Genomic DNA, 11,674 nt, shown 5'->3' on the forward strand with positions numbered 1-11,674 from the left:
CCGCGGGCCAGGGGACCCGCTTCTCAAGTCGGCACAACCGCGCAGGCACTGGCCAGACCGTCTCCGTGGGGGGTGCAGTTCCCTTTACAATCTCGACCCGTCTCCATTTTCCGCCTAGAAATTTCTGCGTTTTCCACCTGTGACCACTGGCCGAGCGTATTCTACGAAATCGTCTATAAGAACTGGCCAGGCTCCTGAGGAAGGCAAACAAACAAATATTAAAAATCACCGTTAGAGCAACATTTCTACAGTCAAAGCTTTTTCTCCCGGTATCAGTCCAACACTTGTTTCCAGAACACACACGACTTGATGTTCACACACCTCACGTCTCACAGAATGAAGTGGCTCAAGTCACCCAACTGTTTCACTCCAGCCAGGCCAGGTCGCTGAGTGCGTGTCCACACGCCCTGTCACCCGTGTGTGCTCCCTGCGGCTGCACGTCCTGTCCAGTGGTCCCGGCAGTCAGGACCGGCTGAGCAGGAACGGAAGGAAAGGACCCATGTGTGCCGGGGTGGGGACAGGGAGCCACCTTCCTCATCACCTGCATTCTTGCCCCAGCGGGTGCTGCCTCCCTGCCTGCACCCACCCAACCCGCACGCCCCGCTGGGCTCCTGAGAAGGCCCGTGCAGCTGGGACCCTGCCTGGCGCCGTCAGCATCTTTCCACGCAGACGTGCCTCACCCCACCCGCCTCGGCCAGAGCTCCTGGGGGCCGCGCTGCTGTCCACATTCAGCAAGCATTTATTAGGTGCCTGTCAGGGGCCAGGTATTGTGCTAAGTGTTGCGGACACAAAGAGAACTAAGCTAAAACAGTGGGAAGACGCAGCAAGGTGCCAGGTGCCCAGGTCACTGCCCAGCTGCGTGCGCACCGAGGAGGAGCCGGAAGGGGGACCTTCCGCCCCGAGACTGTGCTCCTCTCCTAACGTGGCAGATGCCTGGTGCAGAGCAGGCGTCCAGACGCCCTCTGATTTGGTGTCCCGAGATACTGGGGGGACTGCTCTATGTACACATACACTTACGCAAGCAGACACAAGTTGCAATCTCCAAATGAGCTTCAACAGCATAATGGGGTAACTGACCTAAGCCATCAAGCAGGATGGGATACTTGGGGTGTGGCTCCCAAATGCCTGTCTGCCTCCGTGGCTCTGCCCTGGGGTCTCTGCGCGGCCAGCTGTGAGAGCTTTGGTTCAGAGGACTGTCTTCCTCATCCAAACTAAACACGAAGCCCCATTTTTCTTTTGTGTGATTTACAGGGAATAATAAGGACGTGGCCATTTTCATCACCCCCACTGCAGTGACGGGGTGTGTCCGGGGCCCGTCTGAATGAGCCTCTGCATCTGTCACGGCTCTAGAGAAGGGCACACGCGTGTCAGGTGGGAGCATTTCTCACAAGCGTCTGAAGTGCAACTTCCAGTACCTTCTTCATCGTAGTTGGACATGTCGTCTGCAATCGTGTTTCCGAAATCTAGCAGGAGGTTCCAAGTGTCCCTTGGAATTGATCTTTTGTGATGTTCCTGATACACAAGAGAAAAACCCACCAGATTTAAGACACAGAACTTAACTCTCAGACGTTCTAGGGGCCTAGAGATCTTCAATCAATGAGTGATGCCCATTGATTTGATCAGGAATAAGCATAACAACGAAATGGCTGAAAGTCAAGAGTAATAATAGTGCTTTGTATAAATGTGACAAGCTAAACAATGCCAATGTCCAAATACAGAGAGCAGACTTACTTAAAAACAAAACATTTTAAATACTAAAATTATGAACTCCTGTTTCGGTCAAATAAGAGGGCAACATTTTTAACCTTGCTATCTGCCCCTCGAACCGATTCTAAAACAACGCAGGACAACAGGCAAGTCTGCGCTTCTATTTATTTCCGTTCTATATCTTTAAGTGCTAGGTAGTTCTTACGGTGGGACGGGACGAATCTCTACAACATGTGTCATTCATATTCAGATTACCCAAAGCCATGCGGAGTAACAGACCACCTGTGCAATCGCCACCCGCTGAGGGGGTGACACAGGGTGGGCTCCCTGCAGCCTGCACCTCCCCCGGCCCGCTCCTCTTCCTCTGCGGCGGAGGAACTCGCTCTCCTGAATCCAGCATGCATCACTCTCTTGACCGTTTCCACAAATTACACGCACATATATTCATACACAGCTTATAAGCATGTCTTACATTTTAAAATGTTATTAACTGCCAGCAAATTCTATCTTGTTTTCTGCAACTTATTTTTCTTCCCATTTAACGTTATGTTTGAAATGTAAGCAGACTGACACGTGTAAATCTAAATTCATTCGTGTTCTCTGCGCCATCGCTGTGTTCTGTTGAACTGATATTCCTATTTTTGACCCATTCCCCTGTGGCCATTCCGGTGTTTTGCCTTCAGGATGCCGCGGGCACCTCGCTCCCGTCTCTGTGCACGCGGGCAGGAGGAGCGTCTGGGAAATGTCTGTGATGTAGGCTGGACCCAGGGAAAGAGCAGGAGTGATGGGCACAGTTACTAACCCCCGCATGTTTTACAGAGCAAGTGCGGGATGTGCGAAGACACCCCGCCGTGAAGCCTCCCTACGGCAGCTGGCCTGCAGGACTCAACGCCACCTTCCTCAGACGCTTCCGCCCTCCGCCCGCCACGCCCTATGAGCACTACTACGCGATGAGGAATCTGAGGCTCTCGGAAGTAACTTGCCAAAGGCCTCAAAACTAGCGAGTGGCAGAGCAGAGTCCACATTCCTGGTGTCGTGAACTGAATCGAGGGGGTGTTGATTCACCGTGGCCAGGCTGTGGCTGTCCCGTGTGGACAGGACAGCGAGAGAGGCTGGTTAGCTCTCCATCACCAGCGCTGTCTTCTCTGGGGCTGCAGCAGGTCCCTGTACCCCAGCCGCTCCCCTCATCCCACAGCTGCACCTGCTGCCCGGGCCAGACGGGGGCCGGCGTGGCGAAAGCACGGTTCCTTCCTTGAGGGCCACTCGGGCCTCCTTTCCTTCTGAGCACTTTTGAAAGTGGCATCAGACCATGAACACGCACGCCACGGCCGGGGTACCTGGACCACGGGATGTAACCCACAGTTCTAGAGCCCAGATCAACTCACAGGAAATGTGGTACTTGGCCCTTTCTTTAAGGATCTGGACTTTCTCATGGAAATGCAGAGTCCTTTAGGGTCCTCAGAGGAGATGACAGACCAAGGCTGCTGAGGTTTGCAGCGGGCCTTCCAGAAAGCCTAGTCCAGGCGTCTGCCGTCTCGGGCGCCTTGGCACCATACCACCTGAGGCCCAGCTGCTGCTGCTCTCGGAGGCAGCAGAGCCGTGAGGCGGCCTGTCTGGTCCTGCGGAGCTCTGTGTGGGACTTTTGTTTGCCCAAAACTTCCACGTGTGAGACCTTAGCTCGACAAGGACGAACAGCCCGAACCTGCTGACCCACCCTTCACGCTGGGCACACGTGCAAGAAGCAGGACACTTACCAATAAGAACGTGTTCCAAAGATCTAAAAACTTAAACCTTCCAGATAATACTAATTTCCAGTATGCAACAGCCATTTCTAAATCTGGCAAAAAGAGAGAAAGAGCAGTTAATAAATCCCGATCTCGTTTTCTACTACACGAAACAACGACCACTTCTCAGCACACTGATGTTCACTGGGCCAATAAAACTTAGCAACCTTAACCCAGAGCCACACATGGCTTAATCTCTACCGAAGTGTTCCTGAGAACTGCATATAGTTTAATTTTATAAATCTGGGAAACTTATTCACAGAAGGATTTGTACATTAAGTTATATGATCGTATAAATAATTGTCTCTGAATTAATCTGTTGGGAGACTCGAATTTTCCTATGTATTGGGCTTTCTTTAAAACCTGACCTGATCTGAGTACTATCGATGCATATAATTTGTCTTTAAAAGCAGGCCACTGCCCTCTCTAGTGTTGAACTGCAAACCAAAGGACCGGTTTAGGGAGGGACGCGCTGCTCTCCAGACAGAACCCGACTCCCAGCTGTGTCACACGAGCATCGTGAGGACTCTGAACTTCTCGCCGCACAGTCCAGACAATCGGGGTGTGGAGGGGGAGAGTCTTCACTGGCGTGAGGACATTTGCAAATCTAGTCTGCTTATCGCTCAAAGCAGTGTCCGCGTTTCCTGACCGGAGGAGTGGCTGCCTTGGGTCTCCTGCACAGGTCAAAGCCAGCAGTGTCGGGCTCCGTCGTGAGAAGGTGTCTAACGAACAAGAACGCTGAGCTTCGGGGCTGCCCAGAATAGCATCTCCAATCCATAATTCCTGGAATACTGGCTTGTTCTCTGCTCACTGGAAGTTTAATAACTACTACTTTTCACACGCTTGACACGGCAAGTCCACAAAGGGGCTGAGAAGCTAATTTCTTAAAACTGACCACCTTTAATCACGTGAATAGTGCTCACACTTTTAGGCAATAAGAGAAAGGTTATACTGAAACGATTTCCTAAGTACATTTTTATGTATGTATGTCAAGTAAACTAATGTAAAAAGCAGACTAATAAATATATTAAGGTAATAGATTAGTTTAAGTGAAAAATATCCAACTAAATAAACACTTTTCCAAAGATTTTCTTCTAGATCTGGCTTAATCCCACTTAGACAAAAATTACTGAAATTGAAGCTCTAACTTGAGATTTCCAGGGTCGATCATTATTAAAATCAGATAAGAGAGAAATAAGCAACAACGAACTTTAAATAAACACTTCTATATTCCCTATGTGTTTAAAGGGTTCACAACTTTCTCAGTCGTAAACACCCTGGAGTCTTACAATCAGAAAGAAAGAGTCAGAAAGTTGCAGGTAGCTGGCACGGAACGGCTCTCTAGACCTTACCTATGGGACCCGCAGTGTAACGCTAAGATGATTAGTCTGGTCCTGCTTATAAGTCTACATCCTTATCACTTAGGAAGAACTTAACGGAAATCTACATGCAACGCATCTTAGAGCTGCAAAGCGCTCACACTGAGACGTGAGGCGGACCTGGGGAGGAAAGAGAAGCAGATTTATGGCACACACAGTAATCTAGTGGCTCTTGGGCTAGTCTCGGCCCTAGAAACCTTTCTTACAAAGAATCTGATTTGCGTGTTTGTACACCACAAAACTAAAACCAAATATACCAGCTTTCAATATTTAATATTATTTATGTAAAAACGTTTAGTATCGTCCTAACTGGACTTAGCCATTTGCAAAACAACAGGGACTCGAGTGGCAGAGCCTGAGGCAAGACCAGCAGCCACGCGGCTGCATCTTTACCGCGCTTTCTTCTTCCAAGAACCTCTAGAAAGTCCTTTGTCCTGAGTAAGAAAACAGTGTTATTTAAAATCCAGGCTTACGATGCTCCACAGGATCTTACGGCAGAAATAAAAATTAGCTAATTGCCAGGAAACTTTACTTTGTCAAACATCGAGACTCTCAAAGCCAGCTCATTCCAGACTCCAGCCAGCATGAAACTACGTTAGACTTTTACACTGAGACGAAGAGTAAATAACTTTATTATTCTCTTTACGAGGCTGACCACTGGTTAGGTACGGGGGAAGAATAATCTTACACAAAACAGCACAGCACGCATGAGCTTAACGTGTGCACACAGACATGCAGACACGAAGGAAATAAAGGATCGATTTCTCTTGTGCCTCCACTTTTCTGCTGCAGCCCGCGCTTTTCCTAGGAACCATCAGAACATTCTGTCAGTCTGTTTAACTTACATTTAATTCTTCAGAAGGCAGACCATGTAGTAAACATACCATTTACTTTGGTAAATCGATGGCTCTGTTTTTGGTTTATGGTCATAAAGTTATTTTCTTGCTTTATTTCTTTTTTTAAAAAGCCCTCGTAAACTTTCTAAAATAGTGTTGTAATCTATCTGAAACGTTCACACAATCTAATCATTTTCCTCAGAGGCTATTATTTCAATATAATTTCATAGTCTTTCAATTACTCTCATGAATCCAATAAACAAAATCAGTAACTCTTCTAATTCTCCGGCGAATGACACTTCTCTTTTTGAGGCAGGGTCTTGCTCTGCCATCCAGGCCGCAGTGCGGTGGTGCCATCGCAGCTCCCTGCGGCCTCCAGCTCCTGCGACTGCAGACCCCGCACGCTCCTCCCGGCGCCGAGCTTTCCCGCCCACCAGGGACGGGCGTGATGTGCTCGGGCAGAAGGGGGCACACTCGGGGGACGTGCCCAGGGTCTTGCTCTGGATAAGTCACTCAACGCCTCAGCCTCGGTTTCCCTACTCATAAAGTAGGGATGACGTGTGGATCAGACAAGCTCCCCCAACAAAAGCACCGGGTAGCTTATTAAATGCGAGTCCAATGGACAGGGCAAAAGATAAAAGCCGGCCCCCAGCACAACAAAAGCCGTACTGATGGCCCCAGATCTTGCTTTTGGACCCGAATGTCAGGAACGACGCACGGGGAGGCCCCGCGTCCAGGGTGGAGGTGGGAAGAGCCGCCCTCAACCTTTCCCGTCAGACTCCTCGTTGCCAGGCAGCACCGTGAGAACGACCTTTTTCCCATCCCGAGCGTGCCGGTTCCCCAGGAACACCCACGTGTGACGTCCAGCTCTCCACTGTGCACCCACACGACCAGCCGCCGGAAATCCTAACCCGGCGAGGCCGTGTGGCCAACGCCTCAGTCTCCACATCGGCCTGGTGACCAGGGTCTCTTCCCAGCGCCTCCGAAGGGCTCGCAAGCAAGGCCATGGCGGGCCACGCCGTCAGCTCCTTCCTCTGCCCCACCTCAAATCACTTCAGCACAAGCTGGTCCTGAAAACCGGGAGGGACAAGGGGACCCAGCAGCCTGCGCGGCCTCTCCTCCTGTGCCGGCTGTGCTGGGCCTTCCTTCCCTTTCACTTCTGTGCGCCTGGCGTGGGCCTGGGGCCCGCGGCGACTGCCCCGGAGCTGTCTCCACGGAAGCATGTCGGAGCCGCCTCTCCCCACACGTGTTATCTCTGACGGTGCTCGAGGATGCCCTTCGCATCCCTCAGCGGGAAGAGCGCACCCCCACCGCCCCCTGGCTCTCCCAGAGGCACCCACAGCACTTCCACCTTCTCACGTTCTGGTGGGTTTGTTCAAGCAGTTCCTGAACGAGATCTCCGCTGCGCAGCGCAGCAGCTGCCCGCGAGCAGCACCTGGGGCAGGAACAGCGGCTCCGCAGGGGGCTAGAGACCTGCAGCGCAAACACAGCAACGCACGGCCCTGGAGGAAACACAGGCAGGAGAACGAGATCCCTGCCACCAGACTGGGAAAGGCCCCCCGGCCCTGAGGCGCAGGACTGCTCCTCTCAGGCTGCAGACAGCTCACCACACGGGAAATCAGGGAAAAACCGAACGCTGGTGCTGTGTTTGTCTACCTGTGAGTCCTCCCTCCCTCCCTGACAAGGTCTTGCTCTGTCACCTCGGCTGGAGTGCAGTGGCGTCATCATAGCTCACAGCAACCTCAGACTCCTGGGCTCAAACAATCCACCAGCCTTGGCCTCCTAGAGTGCTAGGGTTGCAGGCGTTAGCCACCATGCCTGGCCTCTGTTTTCCCATGTAATTTTTAGGAAATTAAATATTATCGTCTCAAAATATTGCTTTTATTTACAGAAGTTCTTTTTCAAAATATACTTTCTACTATACCTGTTTAGTCCCTATTTGGAAAACCAGGTAACTCCTTCCAAACTTGTAAGAGATTTTACTGAACTAAACAAGGTCTGTTATACTAGGCAACAAAGTATAGGTCAATCTAGATTGATTTTTAGAAAAAGCTAAGTCAGAAATAAACTACGTACTACTTCGGTGAAAAACAAACAAAATAAAACCCTCAAATAAACCAAAAACTCAAACTGAAAATTTAATTTAAAAAATTTCCAGATGCATAATTTATAGTAAAACACAAGCTCTACTGCAGCAAAACCATATAACTCTCAAAGAAGTACTCCAGTGTAATTCAATGCACAGGGAACTGGCTTCCAGCAAGTTAGGTGTAAATGTGCAGACCCGCTCGGGACGACCGTTGCCTGACCAGCGCAGCCAGGCTGGTGCCCACTCCGTGCGGGAAGCATGTTCCACACCCACCTTGTTCACGCTCACTGCTGACTTCCCTAGCCCGTCAGTCAATGAGACACCAATGCGAGAGGACACACAACATTTACAAATTAGTTTACATTTCAGAATTTAAACATTTAAGCCCAGAATTAAGAGACACAGCTGGTCGAGCTTTTCAGGTACAGGAACCAGGAACCAGCCCACCTGCAGCAGGGCGAACGCGGAGGAAAGGAGGCCGAGCAGGGCAGACGGCATGAGCACTGGCTGTGTCCACCCAGAATCTCACCAAGATTGGGCTCCTTGCAGGTCTGGATTCCATACTCACCTAAACCTTTCTGCCCAGGGTTCTTAGCAAAGGTAAAGGTAAACTGATAAAAGTCTTTAAACTTCGCTGTGTCCTTAAGCTCTTGTTCCAGTCTTGGCAGAAGAGCCTTTAGCTTCTCTGTGCTATCGCACCTGTGACACAGAGACAGGGGCCTGTTACCCGTGGCAGACATGCTCCCCCGGTGGGTGCTCCCCGACCCCCGCAGGAACCCTGGCCCATGTGTGGCTCCGCCTGGAGACCGCATTTCCCGCCTTCCCTTGCACTCTGGTGTGGCCTGAGGCCCCGTTCTAAGTGATGGGATGAAAGTGGGCAACCGCCCTCTGCTGAAAGGAATTCAAAGAGCTCTAAGATGGATTGTGGTGATAGCTGTGCAGCTCCGTGAACACATTACAACCGTTGGGCTGTAGACTTTAAGTGGGTAAAAATATGGCACGTGAATTTTATCTCGATAAAACCGCCATTAAAAGAAAAAACCAAAAGTGAAATTGCTTGCCCTGTTCCTGTGAGTTGGAATTGAGGGCGTGGTCTAGCTCTGCACTGTGACCATGCAGAGAGGCCAACGCCTGATGATGACACGGTGGCAGGATGGGGCACTTGCAGCCCTGAGCCAGCCGCTAGCCTGGACCACCGCCCACCTCTGAACTGCCATGCAAGAGAACAATGGACCCATGTGATTTAAGCTACTGTATTGAGGGGTTTCATCTTTACAGCAGAGTGGATTTAAAATATACAAGTATTATAAAACACAACTCTGTATTGTTTTAAAATAGGATTTTCTTCCAAAAAGTCAATAACTTTTAACAATGTAAATGTCCTTTAAGGCAGAAACCTAAAATAGTGAAACAAAATCGTTTTAATTTTGAATGCACGGCAAGGAAGAGAATGAAAGCAATACTTCGCTTATCCGAGGAGAGCAGAGCCAAGGAAAGAAAACTGGGGCAAGCCTTGGAGCAGCCAGAAAAGGCCAGAAACATACACAGAAAAGCACAATCGCACAGCTCGACAATCAGCCACGTGCCGCACACAATGTTTCGGTCGACCACGGAGTGGTCCCTTAAGATTACAATGGAGCTAAAAATTCCCACCGCCTCGTGGCACGGCTGCAGTCATAGCCGCGGCAACGCCGTGGCACAGCGCGTTACCTTTTCTACGTGCAGGTGACACCACTGTCACAGCTGCCTACAGCATTCAGCACGGTGACACGCGGCACAGGTCTGTAGCCTGTGAGCGAAAGGGCCTGCCACACGGCGGGGGCGGGCAGGAGCCACGCCACCTTGGCCTGTGAGAGCGCACTCTGGCACATTTGCGCCACGACGCGTTTCTCAGGACACACCCCGACCGTGCTGTAGACGCACGTGAGCCTAAGCGCCATCCTCACTAGCGGTGGCAGCGGCACCCGGACAGAGGCCGAGGGCCCTTCAACATCACGGCCCCTCCCTCCACAGGGAAGCAGAGCGGCTGCACTTGTGTGCTGGTCACCCCTCCCCACTGCCTGGAGGAGCACCCCCTCCCCACTCTGCCTGGAGGAGCACCCCCTCCCCACTCTGCCCGGAGGAGCAACCCCCTCCCCACTCTGCCTGGAGGAGCACCCCTTCACAGTGCTTTTGGGCTTGATATAAATGGGAGCTCAGTGCGTATTATTTTGTGCCTGGCTTTTTTTCCTTGCCTTTATGATGAACGTGAGGTTCATTCCAGTAGTTTGCATACGGCAGTTGGTTCGTCTTACTTGCTACATGGAATTGTTACATTTTATAACCTATAGGTCCCACTGTTGGTGAGCACTGGCCGTTTCTAGCTTTCTGGTTACAGGTAATGCTGCTGATTCTGCACACACCGGGCATCCTTGTGAACGCATGAGGCGGGGCGTACGTCCCCGAGTGGAACGGCTGAGTCTCTGGGTCTGTGCGCCTTCGACTTCATAACTAATGTTGAAACAGCATACTACAGCTCCTGTTGCCCCGTCTGCACTAACATTCTCTGCTGCTTATTTCAGCCATTCCAGAGGGTAGGTTCTGGTGTGGGTTCTACTTCGCTGTGGTTCTCTGTACTTAGCCTGCGAACGAGACGCAACACCGTACGTTTTCCCTGGCCATTCCGATATCCTCTTTTGTGAAGTGCTTGCTCAAATCTCTTGCCCATTTTTTCAATTAAGCTATCTTCTTACTGTTTTGCAGGCATTCTTTATACATTAGAGATACACACCTTTGTCAGGTATTTTAAAGCACTCTCGCCCAGAATGTGGCCTGCCTTTCTGCTTCCTTAATGCCCAGAAGTTCTATTTTCATCATGATGCACTCCGCCACTCTTTTCCCACGGAGCGTGTGTCTGCGTGTGTGTGTGTGTGTGTGGGTGTGGGTGTGTGTGTGTGTGTGGTGCTGTTTTAAACCCATCTTACTGCATTGGTCACAAGGATACTTCTGTATCACTCTCGAGAGGGTTTTTGCTTTTGCCCTTGGTACTGAAATCTGTAATTCACGTGAAATTCATTTTTATATATGGTGTGAAATATAAATTGATTTTTTCCCATATGACTAATTTTCTCAGCACTATTTATTGGAAAAACGTATTTTCTCCTCTTGTCTACCTTTGTCATAAAGGTGCCTGTCCGCAGGGATTTGTTTCTGAGCTCTCCATTTTGTTCCCTGGTCTGGTTATCTACTCTGGCACTCAGTACCATGGACTCTTAAATATGACAGCTTTAGAAGTCTTGATTATCTGGTAGAGCAGATAATCTTGTTCTTTTCAAGTGGCTATTTTTAACTATGCATTTTCATATAAATTTCAAATCAGCTTGTCAAATTTTGCATACAGAAACACACTGTCCATTGGGATTTTTTATTAAGATCACATTTTAAGTTTATAAACTTCGGTACGAAACACTGAGAATCAACCCGAGTGAGGTGTGTTTCTCCCACTTGTTCAAGTCTTCTCTCCCGTGTCTCAGTGGGTTACTGCTGTCTCTATGGGCTACCACACATCTCTGATTAGATTTATCACAGCTGTTTTGTATCTTTGATGATGTTGAAAATGACATATATTTAAAAACTCACTGTTTTGCTGCACTGTTGCATCTGAGGTTCTGAAATTTGATTTTGGTCTGCTGACCTCGGGTGCTGTGGTCTGGCCAACCTCACTACCGATGCTGCTATCTTCCCTGCAGACTGGACCAGCTCTGACCTCCAGTGTCGAAGAAACAGGCACCGGGTTCGTTCCCTCCTCTCAAAGGGAACGTGGCTCACAGTTCCAGTGAGAATGACGTTGTAACGTTTGTGGTACCATTTTTTCTTTTTTGTCAGATTAAGGGCTGTCCC

General features: G+C 49.9%; 1 protein-coding gene across 1 annotated transcript in view; it reads right to left on the reverse strand.

Annotated features, from left to right (window-relative positions):
- Window positions 1–93: 93 nt before the first annotated feature.
- The window catches only part of DCUN1D2 (DCN1, defective in cullin neddylation 1, domain containing 2), a 24,220-nt gene continuing 12,639 nt past the window's right edge, over window positions 94–11,674 (reverse strand). Inside the window, exons 4-7 of the mRNA XM_012662833.1 lie at window positions 8,364–8,494; window positions 3,462–3,544; window positions 1,416–1,512; window positions 94–194 (exon numbers count right to left, since the gene is read on the reverse strand). Of these exons, the coding sequence (XP_012518287.1) occupies window positions 115–194; window positions 1,416–1,512; window positions 3,462–3,544; window positions 8,364–8,494 (391 nt within the window). The 3' untranslated portion in view covers window positions 94–114. The remainder of the gene's footprint in view (window positions 195–1,415; window positions 1,513–3,461; window positions 3,545–8,363; window positions 8,495–11,674) is intronic.

This window comes from Propithecus coquereli, unplaced genomic scaffold (assembly GCF_000956105.1).
Source record: "Propithecus coquereli isolate 6110/MARCELLA unplaced genomic scaffold, Pcoq_1.0 Scaffold782, whole genome shotgun sequence".
NCBI classification, from domain to species: Eukaryota; Metazoa; Chordata; class Mammalia; order Primates; family Indriidae; genus Propithecus; species Propithecus coquereli.